Source organism: Gymnodraco acuticeps, unplaced genomic scaffold (genome assembly GCF_902827175.1).
Source record: "Gymnodraco acuticeps unplaced genomic scaffold, fGymAcu1.1, whole genome shotgun sequence".
NCBI lineage: Eukaryota > Metazoa > Chordata > Actinopteri > Perciformes > Bathydraconidae > Gymnodraco > Gymnodraco acuticeps.
This window is the reverse complement of record NW_022989778.1, coordinates 1,213,456-1,240,505: the sequence shown is the minus strand read 5'-3', so window position 1 is coordinate 1,240,505 and position 27,050 is coordinate 1,213,456. Positions and strand designations below refer to the sequence as shown.

Here is a 27,050-nt window from a genome sequence, read left to right as displayed (position 1 = left end):
GTGTGGTGTGGTGTTGTGTGGTGTGGTGTGGTGTGTGGGGTGTGGGTGTGTGTGGTGAGCTAGAAAGAGAAAGTCTAGGTGTCTGGTATCAAATACTATGAAGGGCCGTGTAGGCCAAAATTCAAACTCCCCTCGCACACACACTACTGAAAACATCTGGCCTTGCACACACACTACTGAAATACTCTCACATTCACTACTGAACACCTCACACACACACTACTGAAAACATCTGGCCTTGCACACACACTACTGAAATCCTCTCACATTCACTACTGAACACCTCACACACACACTACTGAAAACATGGCCTTGCACACATACTACTGAAATCCTCACACACACACTACTGAAAACATCTGGCCTTGCCACATACTACTGAAATACTCTCACATTCACTACTGAACAACTCACACACACGCTACTGAAATGAACGTCATACACACACTATTGAAATCCTCTCACATTCATTACTGAACACCTCGCACACACACTACTGAAAATTAACCTCACACACACACTACTGAAAAACATTTTACTGAAAGGTTCTCAGTAGGGAATGTGCATGTGTTTCACCTATGTGTGTGTGAGGGGATTCTTGATGTAACGGAAGTCATTCTAATGTAACGGAAGTCATTCTAATGTAACGGAAGTCATCTGCTGGTGGTCTCTTTGCTAGCCCCGTTAGCTTCATTAGCTCCAGGCTACTACTCGGACGTGTTTGTTGTGTTGATGCCTGGTGGAGTATTCTTCATTGAAATATCGCACTTATCTTATGGCTCTGCGGTTCAAACAGACCGTCTATGAATGCAGTTTATTCGGTAAGTGAAATTCAAGCACTTTATTTCTTACTTGTCTTTTATTCAGCTAACAAGCGAGACGAAGCTACATCTATGCTAACGATGCTATCCGTAGCATACAAGTTAAAAACATAATGGAGAAGTGTAAAACATTAAGAAGGATTATACTGTAAAACATAAGGCTTCTCGGTGAGGTTGGTAAATAAGGTCATGCTTGTACATTAGTTATATTTGCTAGTTAGGTAACTGCATTGTTATTGTTAATTTAAAATAGCTATGCTCGACGATGCAGACAGCTAGCGTCACATTAGTGTTGAAGAGCAGAGTATGAGATTAACCTCACTATAAGATCTGTGTATCTGAACAATATGAATCTCACATTTCCAGTTGGTTCCAGAAATAACGTTGACGTAGATATTGCAATATGTTTGTTGAGCTGGAGTTGATTGTTGAAGCTTACTGGTTAACGTTCATCATATTAAACGAACGAACCCAAACGTTGTTGTTTTTATTAATATTATTACCAATACTTACTTAGCATTTTATTATCATACACTGGAGAAACCGACTTATTGTGGCAGCAGAACGTGAACATGTAACTTAATGCCTGCATTTGAGGACGAAAAATAGCTCAGTCAATGCTTAGGGACAAGGAAATGATTTGTTTAAATATTAGATATGACGTTATGTGTGCTTCTGTGACAATGAAGCTTATTCATTGCATTACATTTGTTGAAGATGTTTGTCTTTTACCCTTACGTGTGTGTGGGCTTTGATATCCAGCACTTTTTTTTAAGGATAACAAAAAGATTATCACATGACGTTTGCATGTAAAAACAAGTCTGTGACCAACACATTGTTACTTTACATATACATCTGTTTGTTTAAAGTTTCCAGGTGATGCAGACAGACCAGAGGATGCTGACCACGAGAGACAGACCTATTCCTAACATCAGTGAACTTCAGCATGGACTCAAAGGTACAAAGACTCCTTTCATACTGTACAAAGAATCGAGAGAAACATTTTTTAAATAAAGTAACAACTATAATCAGCTTTCACATTCAATGTATTTAAGGCAATTATTATTTACATTGTGAGAATTGCTACCATTTGTCTCTACATATGTCTGTAAAAGACGTGGTAAAAGTGGTTCTTGCAGTGAGACAACCGAGCAGTTGAATATTATTTAATAAGATATGTTAATGTTGATTAACTGCAGACTGTTCATTCATAATCTGATTATCTTTGTAGTACAAAGTGATGAATTAAAAAAACACGTTAAAATTAAAAAAATACATTATTTCTACAGCCGCTAAATAAACAAACCTCTTTCATAAATAACACACTTGCTCTGCAATAATGTCATATGTTTCTTGTCATTTCTGTTAGGAAAGGACATACCTGAAGGACACAACTGCCTCACCGTTTTCTCAGAGGGGCAAGAAGAAAATGAAAAGCTGATTTCAGATTAAAGACCAATACAGGACATTCACTAAGAAACTACACTTTTATTGTGAACACAAAGTCAAACAGGACCATCATTTGTTTGTGACAGCTGAGCCCAGTATGTGCTCACAGATGCAGTTAGGGGGTTTCTTCATCAGGCCTGGTCCTCCTCCATCAGGCCTGGGCCTCCTCCATCAGGCCTGGGCCTCCTCCCAGAGAAAGACCTCTCCACCTCAGTCCTCTCCAGCCAAACCCACAGACAGGGCATCCGTCATGCTGAGGTTTCTCCCAAAGTCTCTGCACGCTGTCTCAATTGATCCACACTGTGAATATGAGGGGGAAATGTGTCATAAATGCTTTAGACAATAAGAAATATGAAGTTAACTGTAAGGAATGGCTCATTCTTTTTTAAATAGACAAAACTATTACTGTTTTCAATATCTCATGTCTGAAAGTTTAATTTAAAAGAAGAAGAGGCCCCAAAAATAAAGATTGGTATATCAATAAATGTAGTGATTTTGTCTTTTAATTGTTTAAAGTAGATAGAACTGGTACTTAAGAGTTTGAATACAGTCTGGTTGCGGAGGAGGCACACAGGTAAGAGCATATAGCTCCCATCACATGTAACTAAGCTTGACTTGAATTTATTAAAATTAAGTAACAGCAACAAATCATGCAAAAATGTGAATCTTTGCTGGGTCCACTGTTGAATTTACCACATATGTATGTTTTAGAAACCTTAAGGCATTTATAGATTTGTATGCAAGTAACATCCCAAAACTCAATAGGCTACCTTAGATTATTATTGAAAGTTTTGTTGACTCACTTTGGGGTCCTTTTTATTTTAGAATCGTTTTTCATGAGACAGTCAATTTAAATATTTGTACTATGCCATATTCACATTCATTTGTAACACACACGTAAGGGTAAAAGACAAACATCTTCAACAAATGTAATGCAATGAATAAGCTTCATTGTCACAGAAGCACACATAACGTCATATCTAATATTTAAACAAATCATTTCCTTGTCCCTAAAGCATTGACTGAGCTATTTTTCGTCCTCAAATGCAGGCATTAAGTTACATGTTCACGTTCTGCTGCCACAATAAGTCGGTTTCTCCAGTGTAATGATAATAAAATGCTAAGTAAGTATTGGTAATAATATTAATAAAAACAACAACGTTTGGGTTCGTTCGTTTAATATGATGAACGTTAACCAGTAAGCTTCAACAATCAACTCCAGCTCAACAAACCATATTGCAATATCTACGTCAACGTTATTTCTGGAACCAACTGGAAATGTGAGATTCATATTGTTCAGATACACAGATCTTATAGTGAGGTTAATCTCATACTCTGCTCTTCAACACTAATGTGACGCTAGCTGTCTGCATCGTCGAGCATAGCTATTTTAAATTAACAATAACAATGCAGTTACCTAACTAGCAAATATAACTAATGTACAAGCATGACCTTATTTTACCAACCTCACGAGAAGCCTTATGTTTTACAGTATAATCCTTCTTAATGTTTACACTTCTCTATTATGTTTTAACTTGTATGCTACGGATAGCATCGTTAGCACAGATGTAGCTTCGTCTCGCTTGTTAGCTGAATAAAAAGACAAGTAAGAAATAAAGTGCTTGAATTTCACTTACCGAATAAACTGCATTCATAGACGGTCTGTTTGAACCGCAGAGCCATAAGATAAGTGCGATATTTCAATGAAGAATACTCCACCAGGCATCAACACAACAAACACGTCCGAGTAGCAGCCTGGAGCTAATGAAGCAACAGGGCTAGCAAAGAGACCACCAGCAGATGACTTCCGTTACATTAGAATGACTTCCGTTACATTAGAATGACTTCCGTTACATCAAGAATCCCCTCACACACACATAGGTGAAACACATGCACATTCCCTACTGAGAACCTTTCAGTAAAATGCTTTTCAGGAGTGTGTGTGTGAGGTGTTCAGTAGTGAATGTGAGAGGATTTCAGTAGTGTGTGTGTGAGGCTTAATTTTCAGTAGTGTGTGTGTGTGAGGTGTTCAGTAGTGAATGTGAGAGGATTTCAGTAGTGTGTGTGCAAGGCCAGATGTTTTCAGTAGTGTGTGTGTGAGGTGTTCAGTAGTGAATGTGAGAGGATTTCAGTAGTGTGTGTGCAAGGCCAGATGTTTTCAGTAGTGTGTGTGTGAGGCTTAATTTTCAGTAGTGTGTGTGAGGTGTTCAGTAGTGAATGTGAGAGGATTTCAATAGTGTGTGTGTGAGGCTTAATTTTCAGTAGTGTGTGTGAGGTGTTCAGTAGTGAATGTGAGAGGATTTCAGTAGTGTGTGTGCAAGGCCAGATGTTTTCAGTAGGTGTGTGTGAGGTGAGTTTGAATTTTGGCCTACACGGCCCCTCATAAAATACTCCACCGTTTGAAGTGACATGGGAGACAACGCTTCACTGTGTCACCTGTGTCCCTTGCAGACAGTCAGTTACACACACAAATACACACACCCACACACACACACACACACACACACAAAGTTTGATACAAGGCGGTAGATAAAAAGCTGGTGCCCGAGGTGGCTCTTTGGTCCTGTTCCTCAGTATGAAGAAGCTCTATTACCTTGTGGTATTGTTAAGTGGAGTGAGAGAAAGACAGTTAAGTATTTTACCTTAGTATCGGTGTTGAGCGGACAAGCTTTGGCGTGGCCGTAACAGATACACATCCCTCCTACTGAGATGTCCTTAATGGAATAATAGTACTGAAAGAGAGAAGGTGAGAAAAGGAATACAACAGCGTTAATGAGCATCGTAAAAATAGGATATGTTATCTCACTGGGGTGTAGTCTTTAAAAAAGCAAAGCCTGACCGAAGAAATTATGCCGCAATAGTAAAACCACATCTGGTGATTTGTTGAACAGCAGTTATGGTAAATTGCTGAATCACTTTAAAATTTGACTTGTATTCATCCACTCACGCTCACAGATGGCAGCGAGCTAACATGTGGCCCGGTGCTGACCATCGGGAGAAATTTGGGTTCAGTGTGCAACAATACTTTGACATGTGGATCGACCCACTTTACCTCCAGAGCTACAGCTGCCCACAGTCTGCACAATGGCCAACTTTACTGTATGGGCTACTCATCTGACTCAAAAATGTAACAATAAAACGCCTCAATCGCAAATAAATGAGATCATTTTGTATTTTTACAGTAGATTTGTATACAATTATATTTCAATGACAGATATTTAAATTACATATTATTGTTAACATGATTATTAAACGTTTTACTGTTGTACAATGAGCTTTGGCAATACTGTGTTTGTGACATGGTCATGCCAATAAAGCTTCTTTGAGTTGAATTTAATCATAATTTCAAACAAAGAAATATATGAAAAAGTGTTGAGCCTCACCCTTCTCGTCACGATGGGATCGACCTCCTTCGGGTCACGCTGAGTCAGAGTCATGAGGTCGGCGTTAAGCGTTCTGATTCGCTGAAACACCAGCCTGATGTAGCGGGCGGAGGTGAAGTTCAGCAGGGTCTGGGAGGGGTCGTCTGCACTCGGCCGGCCATTGATCAAAGACGCGTGGATCTATAGAGAGAGACAGGCGAGATGTGACAGCAGACTTAAACTGAGCCACTGTGATGAGACACACATTAAAAGGCGCTTTTAGTTTCTTGCAACTGCAGATAGTAGAGAGTAGAAGCAGTGAGAAACTTCTTCAGTGTAGCTAAGAAAGAACAAATACAGAACAGATTGGAGGAGGATGAGTTGCAATAACATATTTGTTACAGGATGTGTCGTTTATTTTCAAAAATGTAAAAAAAGACTTGTTTGAGCAAAGATAAAAAGTCTAAAATGTGGAGTATTTGTACCAAGTCAAATGTCATGATATAGTAACTAAAGTTTAAAATATAACACCTTTAATTATAGATATACACGTTTCAAAATGGCTGAGGAAAAAGACAAGATTTTGTGCGGTTCTGTTGTGTCAGACTTTTTGCCACAGAGATTCCCAATTCTGATTGTAATGTGTTTGTTAAGACCATCTGGCGATACAGTACTGCCAACAGAGGTGATTGGAACATGAAAAGACAAGACAATGTTGTTAAGAAGCAGAAGAACATGATGTGTCTTTGCAAAGATTTTAAGCGAAAAACCTGAAGACCCTTGATTGGCTTTTTAGCTTTTCAGCCATATCTAACTGAAACCAAACATCTACTCAGGGAAACATAGAGTGAGGCAAACTGAGGCAAAGCATTCAAAGGATACACAATAACAATAATGCAGTCATTTCCAATTCTTCTAGGAAGACAACATTTGTATGTGGCACATCTGCACACCTACAACAATGTTTGCTCATATTAAAATGAACGAAAGAAATAGACAATTTGAATTCTAACAGTGTCGCTCTAATGTGCTAAATGCAGGAGAAGAATAAGAATCATCTATATTCTGTATCACCAATAATGATCAACAGGCAGTCACATTGCAAGGAGTGTGAGGTCCTGTCTGTCTGTCTGTCTGTCTGTCTGTGTCTGTCTGTCGTCTGTCTGTCTGTCTGTGTGTCTGTCTGTCTGTCTGTCTGTCTGTCTGTCTGTCTGTCTGTCTGTCTGTCTGTCCGCCTGTCTGTCCGCCTGTCTGTCCGTCTGTCTGTCTGCCTGTCTGTCCGCCTGTCTGTCTGTCTGTCCGTCCGTCCGTCCGTCCGTCGTCCGTCCGTCCGTCCATCTGTCTGTCTGTCTGTCCGTCTGTCTGTCTGTCTGTCTGTCTGTCCGTCTGTCCGTCTGTCCGTCTCTCCGTCTGTCTGTCTGTCCGCCTGTCCGCCTGTCCGCCTGTCTGTCCGCCTGTCTGTCCGCCTGTCTGTCTGTCTGTCCGTCCGTCCGTCCGTCCGTCTGTCCGTCTGTCTGTCTGTCTGTCTGTCTGTCTGTCTGTCTGTCCGTCCGTCCGTCTGTCCGCCTGTCTCTGTCTGTCTGTCCGTCCGTCCGTCCGTCCGCCTGTCTGTCTGTCTGTCTGTCCGCCTGTCCGCCTGTCCGCCTGTCTGTCTGTCTTTCTGTCTGTCTGTCTGTCTGTCTGTATGTCCGTCCGTCCGTGCGCCTGTCCGTCTGTCCGTCTGTCTGTCCGTCCGTCCGTATGTATGTCTGTCTGTCTGTCTCTCTCTCTAATGTGGCCAAAAGCAACATTTGGGAGCTGCAAAGAAGTCTTATGGAGAGCACCGTGTTCAGTCGTGTGTGTGTCAAGGGGGAACACTTGATGGGTGCACGCTGCACACTTGGAAGTAACGAAGGAGATGGTTGTGTGTGTGTGTGTGTGTGTGTGTGTGTGTGTGTGTGTGTGTGTGTGTGTGTGTGTGTGTGTGTGTGTGTGTGTGATGAGCGATGGGGTGACATTGTGAATGTGTGTGCGATGCTGTGACACATCGCCTACGACTCATTATGGTTTCACTGTGATCAGACGGCTGGGGAGCTGTCAACCACACACACACACACACACACACACACACACACACACACACACACACACATTCAGACACCTCTGTCTTTGCAGCTCTTGACATCTCCCAGCTCGCACCCCCTCTAGCGCTCCCCCGCAGGACACAGACACACATGGATCCAGGCATGTGCGACACACACACACAAACACACACAAACACACACAGCACCCATGTAAATGTGTATAAATATTCAGACAGGCGTCTACAATTAGAGGCCTGTGTGGAAGATGTAGATGTGTGATTAGTTTGTTTTCCCTGTATGTGTGTATGTACGCATGTGTCTGCATTTGTGTATGTGCGTGTGTTCTTTTTCTCTTCATTAATGTCAGTAATCGTAGGCTTGCCCTTCAGTTCTTACGTGGTGAAATCATACACACAGCTGATCAAAGCAACATAACAGCAAACAGTTGTGTGCATATGTGTGGGTTTTCTATCAGTGACTTGAATTATATAAATATGTGTGTACATTTGAAATGTTCCTATATTTTAGACATGCTCTCATCTGCTTATTTACTTGTATCCTGCTAAGAGCACAGTGTCTTTATGAAAGCTCATATAAACATTATACTTTCTTTTGTGTAGATTTTATACAGTTGTATCTGGTGTCATGAGTCAAGCTTCTTCTAAGTTCGATTTCAAATGTTCACCTTATTCTAATTTCCACTCCTGTTGTAACATATCGTCTCGTTCCCAACAGTTACTCACATCCAGTCTGTCTGTTGCCCTCAGCCCTTCCCGACATGACCTGACAGTCATGCATTAATAATGTAGCCCTCAGTCCTCCTAATCAGTCACTAAGGCCCAATCCCAAACCACTCCCTCGACCCTACCCCTCCGTGACGGAGTGTACTCCGTCTGTAGCCACACTCGCAGCTCAACGAGGCTCCCTCCTGTCAGATGGAGGGAGTAAATACAGCAGCAAGCTTTGGGACGGCCTCCCCTCTCTCCGGCAGAAACAGGAAATGCCGTAACTGTATGTAACAACGGTTTCAAATCAGCATCTCTTAGACAAAAAGATAAAGATAAACATATGAGGTTATCATGAGGTCGCAGTTTATCAGTGGATGTTTGCTGGAACTACTTGTAAACAGCGTGTTTCCTGACGGACACACACAGCGTGACTCCGGTCAGGTAGAGACCGGTCTCAAGTCAGCACCGCTGCAGACTCGCTGTTTGAGGGCTTGATAGCCCACTCCCCCTCCACACTCGTTGCTTTGGAACAGCCCTCAAGATGGCGGACCCTCCGCGTGAACGCGCAAACGGAGGGGTAGGGTGTAGGGGTAGGGTGTAGGGTGTAGGGGTAGGGTGTAGGGTGTAGGGGTAGGGTGGTGTAGGGGGCGGTTGGGAATGGGCCTTAGTATGTACACTAATTCACAAGTTCACTCTTATTCTCAGATTATATTTTCCGCCTCATAGCCATAAAGTGCAAGTCTGAGCCCGCCCCTGCCTGCCTTATGATCATTTTTTCTAAATGAAGTACAGGGAAGAGATACATAAAGAAAACTACAGTATGAGATATCAATTACAGCTCTAAAAAAAAAAATGCCTTATGATCTTGGCCTGATTTTTCAACTGCCTGTTCTTTTGTGTTTACTTACTTACTTTCTGAAAGACTAAGAAAACAGCTTTGTACTTCACATCAACTTATATTATTTGCATCCAGCTTTTTGGTCCTCATTACAAAAACCTAATTTAAAAATGTTAAATTCCAAAAGTCTGGATGCAACTGGATCAGGCCATTCACATGATAATGAATAGGTGTACATTTTTTGCATACAAGCTGAAACTATCTTTACCTTTATATGCATTTAAAGAGGAAAAAAAGACCAAAGTGCATCACAAAGATAACATTCTTGCAATACTACAGAAGCTGCACTTTGTCTAGTTGTTCCCATACTAGTTTCTGGTAAATCAAGTTAAGCCATTTTAACCCTACTCGCCAGTTTGAGATCTAAACCAACCTAAATCATTCTTATAAAACACGACACAGTCTAACTTAATATAGTTCAAGCAGACCATGCACAATTTAACTTATTGTACTCTACACACCAAGTTAAAATCTCCCCAACCTCATTAAACTTGACCCACTGCTTCCCATCCTGGGTCAACTCAACCCATTGGCACCATTTAAATCAACCTAATCCAAACAAAACTCAACTACAGATTACTGCGGCAGTGTGTAAACACTTCTGAAGCTATAAGTGTTACCTCTCCGTTCTCCAGTGGTTGGATCTTTGAATAAAAAGACGTGCAGATAACTTCATCATCTCGGGTGTAGGATGGATTTCCGGTCCGCGGGTTGATGTTGAACCTCGTCAGGCACTCTGTGTCTGTCATGGCGTAGTACTGCCAGGGGTCAAAGGTGATGCCATCTATTGAACGCTCTAAGATCCAGTTACCTGTGGACAAAAATATGGGTAACAGAATGATGATGAAAGGAATTAAACATGTGATATGTAGATGGAAAATTATCAATAACATAATGATGGAGGTCCAAGACTGTGCTGAGGTCAAACTGTTTAAAATACATAGCAAATTGACAGAACATTCAATTCTACATACTTATTAATAGCCTGGACCGAAAATGTGATATTCCACCTCCTGAATCGATTCAATGGATATTCATTTTTTGTCCATCCAAGAGACAATCAGACTGCATTTACCAAATAAAAAGTTCCTGTCCAACTTTGTAAGTTTAGGTAAATGAAGGTTAAACCATTTATTTTTACAACAGTATATGCAAACGTATAAATTGCAATAATAATAGATACTTAAAAGAATGTCTCAAAACTGCAAAAGTAGAAAATGATGATGAAATTCATATAATCCAAAAATCATCACTTTTGTTTTTCATAATACCTTTGGTCTATTTTATCTGTTAGAAAGGGCCTTTTTCCATTTGTCCAGCACAGTTTCACACATGTTCCTATTAAAACCCCTTAAAGGTCACCTATCATGCTATTTTTAGTCAATAGCATAGGTCTCAGATATATACAAATATATAAAAAACATGTCTATGAAGTGTTTTGCTCAAAATACCAACAGATCACCCATTCTCATATCCCTCTATTTCACTTCCTGTTTCAAAAGTGCTAATTTGGGGTATAAAGGTTTAAAAAATTGATACAAATTAAAAAAGGAGGGGGCTGAGCTCATGCGGGACTCGGCAGCTACCGTCTAAACTAAATACTGCGGTGATGAAACGCCATATCATGGATTATCAAGGATTATCTCTGAAGCAGTATGGAGCTCAAAGGCTTTCTCTCTTGCCGGTTATACCACAAGGTGAGTTCCTTTTTACTTCCTGCTTCTTCACACACATGCTCTCCAGTCAGGTTAGCTCTGAGTGTTAGCGATGCTAATGTAAAAACCGACCATATTATTACGTCCAAAACAGTCGGGCATTGTTTCTGATAGCAACGTTTCTGATAGTGCCGTGGGACCACATTTCCGATATTACGTCATATCGGACGCAAATCTGGATCAGCTCCGTTGTAGCCCCGTTTTTAGAGATTTGGGTACGGAGGAAAAGAGAGAGGGTTTTATTTTCTGACGCTGCGTGAGTTCCCGACACACCGGGGACACATATTTATGTATAAAAGACATCAAAAAGTGAATTTTGCATGATAGGTCCCCTTTAATATAATAAAAGCCTTTTCGTTACACCGTAATTGAGCATCTACAATACATGCATAGTAAAGTCACAAGAGAGTTAATCATAGCAAAGCATAGCATTATGTATAGACAATAACTTCATCAGGATTACTGGTATTTTTTTAAGTGGGTTTTCACCTCAAAGAAACTTCTGCACATAATTAAAAAATACAGATTTATTTTATTGAATGGGATCTTGAGCTTCCAAAGAATTCTCCTTGGGCGGATCATGGGCTCAAAAGGTCATCTAACAGTCATAAAGCAAACAGGTCTGTATCTGCCGGCACTTTAAATCAAACAGTCATCAAACATGTTTCATTTTATAATCAGAGCAGTTATATTACGTTAAATTACCACCTGAAACAGCAAGTGGCTGTCTTAAATACAAACAAAGAAGAGGAAATCTTACCTGGGCGCGGGGAGTTGGCTGCCTTTATGATCATATAGGCTATCTGGAAAACCTTAAAAACACAGACAATAGACAGAGTTAAAGAAATGCATCAATAACCGCAGGGAAATATTTTACCTGCAGTTTTAATGACACTGGATTTCCACTGAAGCGTTTACACTTTATGTCAGAGTTAATCATTGTTATGAAACTAGTCCTGGTTTTTATTACAGTTGTATTCAACCTCAACCAGTAGGTTTCTTTTTGAAAACTTTAAGTAAATTAAAAAAAATGTTTTAAAAGGATTTGATTGGTTAAACCTACTTTACTCACTTCCTTGTCACACATGTTCAAGCTGTCTGGAATTAAGAGGGTTTATTTTATTTATTTAAAGCTTTTTTAACATTTAAAATACAATCTGAAATGACCAAGTTCTTTGTCAATAATCCAGCTGTGTTGTCGCTGCAATTGATACAGACTCCGCCCCCTCTGTTTTGACCTTGGACAGACAGGTCTGCTACCGTCTGATTAAAGTAGCACTCCTCTGCCTCATTGTGGCAGTTACACTCTGAAAACACACACACACAGGAGGGACACACACACTTGATGTAGGTCAAATGCTGTCGCCCGTTCCTCTCTTCTCACCCTATCCTCGTTCTCTCTGTTTCTTCTCGTGATGTGGGAAGCAGTGTCACATTGCAGCAATGAGAATAGGGAGAACATGTGTGTGTGTGAGAGAGAAAGTGAATTTCAGGGTAACCTTAGAGCAGTCATTCAAACCTCCTACAAAGAGTCAATGTTACCTGTATTCTAGCCACGGATGGGATTGTGTGTGTGTGTGTGTGTGTGTGTGTGGGTGTGTGTGTGTGTGTGTGTGTGTGTGTGTGTGTGTGTGTGTGTGTGTGTGTGTGTGTGTGTGTGTGTGTGTGTGTGTCTCTTCTTGTGTCTGGTTGTGTCTGTGTGTGTGTAAGAGAGCTCTCAGTGGTAGCTTGTAATATGCTGACAGCTTTGGGACAGCTAGGCAGCTCCAGCAGCTAAACATAGATGAACACAGCTAATGCAATGTGAGTGTGTGTGTCTTTGCGTGCTGGTTAGTAGGCATGCGTACGTGCATTCATGCGTCATATTTTGTGTTTTGATCAGAAGTGGCTCAGACAAAGGAAATGTTTTGCCCATAAAGCTCGACCCAGCATCATCAAATAAACACCAATAAGCGTCCTTCAATAGATCACACGGCTGGTAAATAATTGTGATCTTGCATCCATTACATTTAATGTCAGTTGGGTACATTTATGGTAAGTTTGTTTCATGAACAGATACTTTTCTTAGCCTTTGGTATATAATTTAATTGGCTAAATTCACTTTTTAAAGTAAGTTTTGTTTATCTTCCACACAAAAAACCTTAACTTTGAGTAAAAGAGTGAAACAATGTGACTCATTTAGACTCAGATGAAATGTTGCCTCTTATCTGTACTTTGTTTTTGCCCTGATGAATAATTCTGTGGTTCTAAAATAAACTGACTCAGATCTATATTGCACTTTTCTTGAGATAGAAGTGTTGCAGAGGAGTGTGGCAAATGTCTATTACGGATACAAAAAAGCACTTATCTCGAGGTATGACAAGAGTCTTCTATTCTACATCTCACAAGGGGTCTTAAAAACTCAATACCATATACATTATTATGAATTTCCAAATAGTTGTTACGCATTTATTGAACCAATATTACACATTTAAAAGGAAATAGTCATGAGGGGAATGACATATTGCGGCCAAATGAGCACTTTATTTGAATGATAATCCATCTATCTAAACCCTGTGTCCAGTATGGTTGTGATGCCCACAAACGAATGGGGTGTGAAGAATCCATTTGTGTGAGCGTGATTTGGAAACAGTGACAGCGGTTTTACTGGGCAGCTGGTGTTTACAGGCCATTCACATGGAAACATGTTAAAATGTCTTTGGCCTGATAAACTGGCATCAAATCCCATTTCCAGTTAGCGCTCCAGCTAATTATAAACAGGATTTGAAGCACAAAAGATAGATCAGAAATTAAGTGGAGGAAGATCAGAATGAGAAACAAAGAGAAACGATTCAAAGAAATGGGGTTTTCAAACAATATACAGACACACAGGTGGGTCTGCAGTCAGAGCAACAGACGTGGTATGCAGACTCGTTAAAATGTACTGTCACTTCAAGAGAAAATGTGTTAACATCTCGCTGGACTAATAAAGTAGCTTTTGGCCCCGTTCAAATTATCTGTGAATCATCCAACGTCCCTGACTGCCAAGCTGAGTGCAGGCAAACAAGCTTCACAGGAGCCACACAGTCATCTCATCTCAACATCGCTCTGCTTTAGCTGCCACTAAAAACAATGTGGGGGAGAGATGCTGCAGTGTTTTTGAATGACAGTCTCTTGACAGTTCTGCAGCAAATACATTAGCATAAAGTTCAATTTTTAACCAAATTGCAGGGGAAATAATGTGAGATAATAAAAACAACGGGGAATTCATTGTGTTTTTCACATTGGTTCAAACAGTGGACACGCTGCAGTGCAGACGCAGGCCTCTGGATAAAACGGGAGAAATGTACTGATGTTTTAACAGCCAGTTGGAATCCATTCTCGTTAAATCTGCCTCTCTGTCTGAACTGCCAAAAAACACAGTTAGACTCACAAATAAAACAAACGCACACAGGAGCTCGCTCGCTCACAGACTTGGTCGTAATTTAGCCTTAAGCTTTTTAAATGGGTCTGCACAAAACACCAGATGCTGCAATCTCCCACATTCTTGCTTTGGCTCGACATTCTGTCAAACGTAGACCAACAAAGTCACATTACAGCAGATGTTCCATTTTTCTTCTTTGAGTAATGAATAAAAACAATTTAGTCTGCCGTTTTTAAAGCTCTCACCTTAATTATATTCGGAAAAAAGTGATGAAAAAGCAAGATTGTAAGGTACTTTTCCTGTGGTAATGTACAAAAGGAAATGTTTAGCACACATTTGATGAATATGCCATACACAGATTGTCATAAAGCTATCACTATGGTGGGTAAGGTTAACCGAGTCCTCATAAAGACTGATTTTGAGAACCAGTGGACTCAAACATCCGCCTCATTAAGCTGTTTGTCGACTGCGATAAAGTGTGAACTTCAAGTTGAAGAGCTAAGGTGTAAAGCTCCAATATTATTTGATCTTAAAAATGTAAATAAATGTAAACATGAATTTGTCTGTTATTGTTTTTCGTTTGCTAATATCCAACACCCACTACCCACTTCCACCCATCTGTTCTGAAGCTTTCTCAAGCACAATGCTGTTTTTATGAATATTAAAATGAAAAAAAGTATAAAACCACTGTCTGTTTTGTATGGACTTGAATATAAGGCTCTCTCTGGTTGAGTCATTTTGATAACTGCATTATAGGCTTAAACAGTTACATGTAATAAATAACAATATGCATGTAACAAGTGTATTAATGCTAGTCATTGTGTGTGTGTGTGTGTGTGTGTGTGTGAGTGAGTTGGTGTGTGTGTGAGTTGGTGTGTGTGTGTGTGTGTGGTGTGTGTGTGTGTGTATGTTGAGGTGTTTAAGAGCTGTGGATAATGTTGGCACCTTGATTGCCATGTTCTCCTCCCGCCGTCAGAGAACAGACGTTGTGCATCATTTGACGAAGTGGAACAAAATGGCCGTCAATCAAACTGACGACTTCATCTCCATGATAACTGCAATTTAACTGAAACCGGTATGAAGGCGACAAATGGTTGTTGCCAAGGAAAGCGAGTTTAACCCCTCAATAGAACTGGTCATTTCTTGATCGTAATAAATGCTTAAGCTTAGGGCGACTTAAAACTTCACACATTGAAGACGCACAGCTGAAAAACTGTGTTTGATACGGAAAGACTGGAGTTATAACACAGCCCACTAATTACAAAAATAAAAAGTGATTATTTTAAATGTAGAAGACAGTTTAAACCTGTGAAAGAAACCTACTACAAAAATTAGAACCTAAGCTCTTGTGGGGCAAATAAATGATTGTCAACCTTATTCAACATTTCTTTCCCTGCAAAGGACTTTTACTGTGATTGTCAATTGAGATGCAAAATTACAATTCAAGAAATCATCAAAAAATGATAAGGAACATACACAGAGTTCAACCGTCTCTCAAAAACACACACATTCACACACATGGACCCTCAGCTTCCACTCTCTCATTATTTAGTCTTTCCATCTAGAGAGGTTCAACATAACAAGAGAGGAAATGAGGGTGGTGATGTCACAGTCCACACACAGTCACACACACACACACACACACACACACACACATTTCATGTCATTTTCTGAGTGAGATGACTGAGGTCGCAAGGGAAATTCAGAGCACTGGAGGGTAAATAGCTTTCCGTTGGTCTGATAGCGACTCGCACATATACACACACAAAAATCACCTACTGTGGAACGCACATGTTCACACACACACGCACCAACATTTATGGAAGCCAGTATAAAGGCGATCATTGCAAATCAGGCGTGAGGTCGATATACTCCTTATTTTGATCAATACAATATTTATAGTAGTGTAAACTAAGAGTTAGGTGATCAAAGGACATGTCTTTGTCTTTCCCAAGTCCAATTTCTGGGAAATATATTATATAAATTAACTAATATATTGAATTTAGAGTACTTGAATTCAATCAGACAACCCCTCATCCCTTCATGAATGGTATACTATAATTATTTTAATACTAATCCTGAAGATCTTTTGTTTTTCTTTGGCGGAAACAGCAAGTATGGTCATTGACAATAAGATGAGCCTTTTGTCAAATAAAAAGCTTAATGATTACAGCTTTAGAGTGGATGGAAAGCTTCTTCCGGAAATAAATGCACATAATATAATGCTGTGAACACGTCAAAAGCGACCAATGACGACTGTTAGAGCCGAGGCGGCCCAGTAGGTGGTCGTTGAGAATAAATGTGCCATTATTAAAAAGCTTTTAAGAAACCAGATCCTGACAAATGGAACATACTGAATTTCTAGCTGTCAGCATATATAATGAAACGTTTTTGTTCATATATTATACATCTCTTTGTAAGTTTGACTGTAGCGAGAATAGTGTGTATCAGGAATTCAACGTGCATAGAGTTTAAGTGACAGGTGTGAAAACGTGTGTTGGCGCTTCTGAGACCATTTAGAAATGTGTATTTATATTCTGTAGCCACACCACAGTGGTGAAAGCTGTGATTGATGGGCCTGAAGCCATTATCATGTCAAGATGGGCCTCTTCTACTTCCTGTCCAGAAATAGAATTATATTCTACGTACGTGCTGGTTGGCATAAACAAATAAATAATGAATAAATACAATTCATCTCAGGCTTACTTCCTTTTAATGAAATGAGGCACAAATATTACAATATTCACTTAAGATCATTAGCTTTAAAATGACAACAACTTAAATCAAAACTGTTTTTATTTCGTTTTTTAAATGTTAAATGGTAACCGTTGGCCATGTCATCGGGAGCAACTCAGGGTTAAGTATCTTGCCCAAGGATACATCGACATGTTGGCTGCACGGGCTGGGATCGAACACACAACCACAAGTCGCCCATTAAAATAAGTATTCCTTTTTTGTCGGGTTTCTTTACTCTAACTTACTGCACTGTTTGTAATTATGTATTAACTGTGAGTTTATATTTAAGCAATAGCTCACGACAGGCCGTGGTATATGCTCATTATATCACAGCTAAGGGGCGTGGTTCGGCCGGCAGTTTGCTTTTCAGCCCAACGGTATACTGTTTTTCTCAGACGCGGAGGGATACTGACTTGTTGTGGTATACGCTCAGTATATCACGGCTAAGAACAATCAGATTGCTCGATTTGACTTGTCCGTTTTATAAATGTATATAATAAAGAAAGATAACTTTTAAGCAGTATGATGTCATGTGTCACAGAGAAGCCTGTAAAATGGTGTTTCACAATAATAATAGAGTGGTAAATGGACTGCCTTTACTGTATATAGCACTCTTGTCCAAAGCGCTTTACAATTTGCCTCTTACCACCTATTCACATCTGAACTGGCATCAAATTGCTTTTTAATGAACTATAATATATATCTCTCTGAGCTGTGGTTTGTGTCGTATGTCTCATATTTTGTCCCTCATTTCTATTCCGCCATTAAATGTACCTATATTCCTTTTATAACTCTTTTTCATGATACACTTAATGACAGAAAAGATGGGAAGGACACCAAGATATTGACTTAGATTCAACTTGAATACAGACGTTTGAGAATGAGCCTTTGTCCAGGGAATCCACAGAAAAGTACAAGAGGCCGTATCACTCATTATCAGGTTTATATTTGTGTTTTTGCCTCTGCTGTGAAATGTTTCCATCACTTTTAACCTAAAAAGCTATTTTTCATAGGCTTCTATTAATAAACCGATGGCTTCTCGTGAACTGAAGTCTCACACCCTCATTATTTTTATTCTCAAGACATCTATGTAATTATACTCTGGCGGTGTAATCTGTTTAATCACACTTCTAAACTAAACTAGATGTCCTAAATCTCCCATGCCAGTACACAGACCCTTAATCACGGAGAATCCTGCCAAGCGTTCCAAATCATAAATGGAAACCCAATTATTTAAAGGGTGACAAGCATGTTTATGAAATGATTGATAGCTAAGTTGGTTTAACTAATTTCAGCACTGCTGTAATAATAGCAGGTAGTTTAATTCCTTGGATGACAAAACCTTTGTTCAATAATTAACGAATTGCTGTGATTACAAAGCGATAGACAGCATGCAGCGTGGTGTGTTCGTGTTATCTAAAACTAAGGCTGGTTACAGGAGCAAAATCCTGAAATTGGTAACACAAGATTAAGGAAAGTCCACAAAAAACCTACTAAAAATGCATTTTGACCATTGCATTGTGCTTTATTGTTGTTAAGTACATTTGTTGAAAACTTCACTTCTCTTAACATTTTCTGGTTGGATGCGAATTGCATTTTGTTGTGCAATGACAATAACATGAATCTTGAATTGGTTGGCATTGCTCTCATTTGACCAGATATAATATATATATTAACTTATTAGTTATGTATTATTCCATGTTAATAAAGAAATGTAGCCAACAGACGTTTGTTAGAGGCTTATGGTAGCTTTACCTTAATCTTCAAGTCATCTTTAATTTTCTTTTTTCAATTACTTAACAAAACATAGGTTATAAACTGTCACGAAAATAAAGAAAAGCGAAGCTCAAGCCCAATTAATTTTTCAAAAGTTGGCAAATCCAAAGGTGTTACTTTCTTAATTTAAAGAAAAATAGAACATTCAAATGTAAAAATCAAAAAAGCTGAGATATGACTATTGGTGATACAACTATCTTGGTGATATCTAATGATGAATGAATGTCACAGGTGTCAAATCCAGCGGCCACCTGGTCTTGCTGTGTCGAGGCAATAGGTTAATTTGAAATTGAAAATTGTCCATATGGGGGGGTGTAAAGTGTAAGTGGTTCTCTGTACACGTGTGCTGCTGCAGGCTGATCCAGGGTGTGTGTCCACCTCCAACGTCTCTTACATCTTCCTAAATGTGTTTTTGGCAGAGATGGCAAAAAGTACACACATCCTTTACTGAAGTAGAAGTACAGATACTCGTGTTTAAAAATACTCTGGTAAAAGTAGAAGTACTGACTAAACTTCTTTACTCAAGTAAAAGTAAAGAAGTATGGGCTTCGAAATGTACTTAATTAAAAAGTACCCATAACTAGCAGCTGTTTTTAAAGAGTACCTGACCTCCCTTTATATTAATAGAACAATATGTCATTGTTAGCTAATGAATGTTTTCCATGCTGAACAACGGCAACATGACAAACGTTTTCATTGGTCCCTCTTCTTTAGAGAAGACCAGGAAATGATGGATACACGGATCGTGTTCAAATCAATAGGCACGCAATGACTCTAAATAATAATGATCACGCCACCAACACACATTCAGACTAAAGGAACCACGCCTGTTTTGAAAATGTAAGAAGTAGAAAGTACAGGTGATTTGTGTTAAAAATGTAAGAGGTAAAAGTAAAAAAGTCGTCAGAAAAATAAGTAGTGGAGTAAAGTACTGATACCAGAAAAATGTACTTAAGTACAGTAACAAAGTATTTGTACTCCACTACTTCCACCTCTATTTTTGGGGAAGTTCCTTATTTTCTTAGACTAAGCTGGGCCAACACCTTACTTCTCAGCCCAGTTTAAAAAAAAGCATGATTTGTGATCAAAAATATGTGTTATTGTTTTCCTTTGACGATTTGTTTTATTCTCATGAAAGACAATGCACCTAACACTGTATACACGGACAGCTTTCACCAAAATATGTTTTGCCTAATAGTGCGTTAAACTGCCTCAAATCACAGACTAATACAAATGTTTTTGATGCTGTTAGATGAACCTTGGTTGAAAAGGATTTCGTCTCAGACAATAGAGGCTGCGGTCAGGTTTGATTCATGGCCCTTACAGTGGATTCCAGTTAATGACGAGTCACCATTAAATTCCTCTGAAAAACACATAAATCCGACCGCAGCTGTCGTTCTTTGTGAAGAAGGAGCCAAGTGTCAGTGCTACAGGGAGGACAGGCTTGACTCAGTATTAGTGTAAAGATGGGGTAAGCCCGAGGGGAATACATGTGGAAGATACCACCCTCACAAGTATCATATTACAAAGTGTGTGTTTCTACCTGTTTTAAGTCCAGAGTGATTGTCACAGAGTGGTACTCTCTTCCATTCTTGATAGAGGGACTTTGCCACCAACGGTTTGTCCCGTCTATTGGCGTACTCTATGGGATGTTGTTCTAGAAAAACACACAAACAAGAACACAAAGAGAGATCGAAAATCAAAGTGAGGGTCAGAGGTCATATCAGTAATTGTATTCTATGTTATCTTATATTTCAAATATCATTTTTAGTCTTGAGGAACATTTTCCATTTTTTTTTTTATAAAACTGGCATTTCAACCATTCAAGGCCAGATATCAAAAGCACACATTTTCTACCTTATCAGGGAGAAATAATTTTCTTTTCTTTCCTTTTCAGATTATTTTATTTCACTTCTGAATAAAAAGAAATGTCACCCTATTTGCCGAATCTGCTCCTCGCTGCTGTTACTATTCCGCACAATAACTCGGACGCAACAGGAAGGAAACATTATTATTATAGTTTAACACAGAGAGAAGGTCACTTTGTTACGCTTTAATGTATGCTGTGTGTTCAGTAAGCCTTTGTTGGGTGGTAATTGAATGAGAGAGTATTTTTAAGTGAATATGATGGGTTGACTTGCAGCTGCCAATCATCAGGCTTACTTATGTGTGACATTTCTGTTACAAAAACCATGGCAACTATTGACAGAATAGCAATAACTACATCCTTCCTTTTCCCTCATTTATCCAGGGTGTTTTCCTCCTGTGGCTAAGATGTTTTACATTGAAAGTTAATAAATGGACATGCAGAATTGCTTAATCAAAATACATTCCCATTGCCATTCAATTAAACAGTCTGTCCTACAGAAATATATCAAATAATACAATAACAAGTAAAATTAGGAATGGTTCGTTATATTAGAATAAAGAATGTCTAGAAGTCTAGAGATATCTTTTTGAAACTGAGCATCGAGTATAAGCTATACTACTTTTTTAGGACCACTTGAACTGTATGTTGCTACTGTGTATTTGGAATGTTGCTTTATTTGCCGGGGCTAAAAACACATTTCCATTGTTTGTCAATGTAATCGTCAATAAGTCGTTCTGAATTTGAATCTATAGCTCTTATCAATTATTGTCCCTAGTGGGGACTTTAACGGTGGTTTTCATAATCTAATCTTACTCTGAGCAAGAAAGAGAATAAGCATAGTTCATTTAAAATACAGAGAAAGTCTGTTATGTAACTCATCACTTGTTTTAAAAAATACCTTTTTGATCTCAGTTCATCTGTCTTTCATTTTCACCACACTAATTTCAAGCTTTATTTCCCCCGTCTTTCTGCAGCAGTAAAAACCCTGCTTCATCCTTCTTCTTCTCCTCTCATCCTGGTGTGACTAACTGTCTGATTGCTAAGCTAACTAAGCAAAGCTAGCTGAGCAGGTGTAACCAAAGCTAACTGCACTCATTAGCTGACTGACTGGCTGGTTGATGACGGACTGCTTCAGCGACTAACTGATGGTTAACTGAATCATTGATTGACTAAATAACTGTCTTGTATGAATTATGATTGCAGGCTAATTTTCTATTGTCATCTTGTCATGTCGCGATTGATTTCTCAGTTAATTCAGTGATTATCATTTCAGACAAACGGATTTGTTAACATCTGGCACCTAATTAACTAATCGAGTATGATTAATTGTTTGTAATCAGAATGCCTATAAGTCTGTCTTACCTGTGGGTGTTGTACTCTTTTGGTTGCAGATTCGACACTGAGCGTTTCTTATGGGCTGGCCGGGGTACATGTTCCACCAGCTTACAGAACATCTCCGGACCCGTGGAACCACAGGTCGCATTAGTGGATATATCTGCCATGGAGGCCAAGTTCAACACAGCCTGGGAACAGACCTGAAATAAAACACACAGACGAACAGGAAACAGATGTTAAAAAAAAAATTAAACCGATAGATAAACATATTATTATGGAAGCTTGTTAGACATACTGTAAATGCAACCTAATATTAAGAGTGTGGTGTTTTTGGAAATACACTTGATACACACATGAAGTTGGTATCAATATTCTCATTTGAGAACTTGAAAGCAAACAATGACATAAGACAATTCATGAAATGTATTAAATGCCAATTCAATGTTACCTAATTTTAAGCTGTCTTTAAAATATGTTTCCATTTCCTATTGTTATCTCTTTTTTTGACAGTATATTGGTTTTGCTCTTCAGTTTGATTTGAAACCTGAGGATGTATGACTTATCCAGTTTGTAATCCTGTATTTTTAAAGCACTTTGTCGGATATGTTGAATCACATTCATTCATAGTGTTATAATTATTATTTTAAAATAATAATAAAAGTATAGTTGGATCAGGTTGAACGCAATTAGGAGCAGCTCAAAGGAGGTCAGAAAGAATTTCTTCTTCAAAACAACATGTGTTGCTAAAAAGCAGAACATTATGTGTTATTAGGAACCCAGAGAACACCCTGCTTTGCTCAAATGTTTTGTTCTTAAAATCATTAAATTGTTTCAGTTTCTGTGTGTAGTCTTGCAGCGAGTGAGCCAGCTTGCACAGTTCTGAGGTTATGAGTAATTAGTGGGGAACATGAGGGGGAGGGCAGGTTTTGTACCAGTCATTTATATAATCTTGGTAATATTTTGGTTACAGTCTAATGCAGTTAACATCATTTACCCCTCACAGATAGAGCAAGCCATATTCACTTTATCTTTGCATAAAAGAAGCATGCAGATTAAAGAAAACATTTTCAGGCCAGTTTTCAACCGTGCAGATTTGGGCCTGCTACTTTATCAAAGGACTGTTCATTTGCATTATGTTGCTCAAGCATTTTCCACTTCCTTTCTGTGGCTATTTTAAACTGCTGGAGCTCATTTTATTATGGAAAACAATCCTAAGTACACAGCTTTTATCCAGGATATTATTATGTTATACTATTCAAAAATGACTTTCTGATCTTGCGATATAATTCACAAAATATCATTTTTGCACCCCTATCTTATCCTAATGTATTTTTGTATTATTTGGTGAAGTATCTGGACTAAATGCTACATATAAATGCATGTAATGTAATACAATGGATTCCGATTTGGATTGTTTGGCATGCATCACATTGTTTGTCTATAGTATGTGCACATAGTTTAAAGTATTTGAGTGCACTCACAAGCCAAGTAGCTCTGAGACTTCTAAACAAAGCGATGGTAACTCATGTCTACATGTCATCAGCACACAAATGCACCATGAGACTAAGCACCGGTTTTTCCAGGCTGTGTGTTCCCAAAGTAAAAGCACATTCGTCTCAGAGTCAAGGACAAGCTTGTTGGACTTAAGGTACTGGAATGCTCAACATATTGTGCACATGGTTCACATTTCCTGTCTGGCAAACACACACAGACAAACACATGCACGTCCTGCACAATGTCACATGTCCCAGACGTGATGTAAGGTCAACAACTTTTACAGTTAAACAACATGTGCACTGATGTACAAACATAAACACAGAGATGCGGGAATGTACAGAGGGAAGATCAGATTGAAAGACAGTAAAAGTGTTAGAGAAACGAAGCACTTGTGAAAGGGTGGACGGTGTGTTTGTGTGTGTGTGTGTTTGTGTGTGTCCAGAGGAGTCCAGCTGTTTGGCCAGATGTCAACACTGATGAACTGTGAAGAACATCTGAGACACCCAAAGTCTCTCTCACACATGTGTACACATTCTCACAGTAGTACTCACAACATATCATATAGACACTCTGCATACCTTCAGAAATTCTCACAACTGATATCTGAGAATCTACACGAGGGAGGAAAGATTTCCATAACTGTGTTTTCTTGGAGGGAAAGTTCTCACTGTGTTTCCGAAAAATGTGGGGGGATAATATCATACCACATCCGGGTTGTGTTTGTAGAGACTCACATAATGCAGCTTTGAGTAAATCAGATAACCATAACACACAAGTTAGGATATTAAATTGGGTTTTTTCCATTCATGTGTTGCAGTTTATGTTGTTGTTGGCAAGTTATATTGATCAATTCATCACGATAATGTCACTCCTAGGCAATTGTGTGTCTTGACTACTGTCACACATCACAACACTTTCAATACTTATTCTAGAAGTACTGAATAGTTTCAAACTTCATTCATAACTGTTTCTAAGTCAGCATTGAATTCTGGGCTATTTTCTTTTCTGCTTTCTTTTGAAAGTCCATTCAATAGTAGAGTACTCTATATTATTAACGTCATACTTTTGGTGGCTGTGTGATATATAACATTTTCAATAGCTCCCGACTCTACAGGCTTTGGTATTTAGTATTTACACAAATGAATGTTCACTGCAGTTTAAAAAACTGTTTGCATTCAAGGCCTTATTTGAAAACCTCAATATAAGCTTTGAACACAGTTTGCACATTTTACTGATAATAAAGCTGCTTTTATTCGTGTTGAACCAAGTCTTTTCACTTCCTTCTTTTCATTGTGGCAGTATTTGGATGTCTCAAGATTTTAAGTCTGATATTTGATTCACATCTCAAAGGCTCTAGTCATTGGAGAGCAGGTTGAACTCTTCACTTTGCCTTTGTAAACTCTATTCCCAATCTTAAAAGTCACAGTAGGCAAAAGGAAAAGCTCTAAAATAAGAGTAACAGCATCCATATATACTAATGGATTTAACCTTTAATGCACCTATTACAAGAGCAAACATGTGTGCACCATCTTATTGTCATGTTGTCAACACAGCAAGTCATTGAACCATCTTCAATGTGAAATATATCTTATTTAAGGCTTTAATAAAAGATCATATTGGTTTCTTTAATAAACATATTTCTCATGATCCGTCTCCACACCGTTTCTAACGACTGCCTCCTCCTTCTGTCAGGAAATCTAGCCAACATCATGTGGAATTATGGATATTCATTCATAACCTGGATACAAATGTGTGTGGGAGTAAGAATATCTTTAATAGTGTCATTTAAACCTAGATTTGAGACAGCTAATACCTTAAACACCCATCAGCTCTGCTTCTCTGAATTTAAAGAATCACAAGGGGTCAGAAAGGAAACATTATTTGTTCAAAGTGAAAGCACATGTTTAGTTAGTGCCATTTTCATCTCTTTCAATCTGGCTGGGACCCTTGCATGTTCACATAACACATTTCCAAACTTTAATTATAAAAGCACATAAAAAAACATCTTTGGAAAGTGAAAATAATGCAGGGAACAACAACATTTTCTTTATAGATTGTGTCACTGTGTTGGCTGCCATAGCAACTTTTCTAAACATTACAATTATCTCTTGGGAGAATGTCATCATGGGTACAACTCCAACTCTGATAACACTTTCTCCCTTTGCTTGTATGTCCAACAATGAGGTGAGATAACAACAGAGACACAGAGAGGGCTGGCTAAAGAGAGGGCTCACATTTCAGATTCACTCAATGACAAGGACACAATGACTGTCTGCCTTCAGCTCTATGGCTTTCACTCACACACACACACACACACACACACACACACACACACACACACACACACACACACACACACACCACACACACACACACACACACACACACACACACACACACACACACACACACACACACACACACACACACACACACACACACACACACACACACACACACACACACACACACACACACACACACACACACACACACACACACACACACACACACACACACACACACACACACACACACACCACACACACACACACAACAACACACACACTATCTACTCAGGTTCATCACCTTCCATTCTTTTCTCTCTGCTCTGATAACCATGGTAACCCGTTCTATCTGTCTGTGTGCCTCTCTATGCCGCGTCTACGCTCCGTTAACCAGATGTCTCGGAGGATTTGCTGCCATACAGCCTCTAAATTATAATATTATCAGAATGTATAAGCACACACAGGGAAAGCTGGGAAATGTCATCGTCAAAGAAGTTGTTTCAACACTCCCAAACACTGATTACAAGGAAACAACCATTGAAAAGATGGGTGGAAAAACACTAATATTACCCAAATAATAATTACAGTACAGGCTATCATACTGTATCAAAATGTTCAAATGTAGAAATGATCATACACCATATAATGCCACATTGCGGTTATGTTTTACAATTAAAATATATCCATACAAATATATATGTATACATATGCTGGAGAGAAACCAAATAAAACATTCGATTTTCTCAGCATCAACCAAATCTAGCTTGAATGTTCAACCTTGATTTTGTCACAAGGTTCATTGACTAATTGGACATTCCTGGAGCTTTCAGCCACACATTGTGGTCTTTTTCTATGAAAAGGCTTTGATTCGTTATTTGTTTTCGGTATTTGTCCTTGTTGATGTTGCAAGTGGAGATGCTGAGATGCAAGAAGAATGTCAGACCTATTATCGTATCGTTTATCGTATCGTCACATGTTTTTGCATGACCAGAAAAACCACTATAGTAAAGACTTAACCATCTCACTAAGAAGAAATCAAACCTCTTCTAGTGTTGCAAGATGTGGGAATTCAATTTTACATCGACCAGAGATTTGATGCTTTTCAACGG

At 38.9% G+C, this 27,050-nt stretch overlaps 1 protein-coding gene across 1 annotated transcript in view; it reads right to left on the bottom strand.

Moving 5' to 3' along the window:
* LOC117548768 (laminin subunit alpha-2-like) overlaps positions 1-26,275 on the bottom strand; it is a 200,447-nt gene extending 174,172 nt beyond the window's left edge. The window contains 9 exon segments of the mRNA XM_034220232.1: positions 4,913-5,002; positions 5,654-5,833; positions 9,942-10,132; positions 11,797-11,848; positions 20,495-20,584; positions 20,586-20,608; positions 22,184-22,247; positions 22,249-22,356; positions 26,243-26,275. Of these exon segments, the coding sequence (XP_034076123.1) occupies positions 4,913-5,002; positions 5,654-5,833; positions 9,942-10,132; positions 11,797-11,848; positions 20,495-20,584; positions 20,586-20,608; positions 22,184-22,247; positions 22,249-22,356; positions 26,243-26,275 (831 nt within the window).
* Between the last annotated feature and the right edge of the window lie 775 nt (positions 26,276-27,050).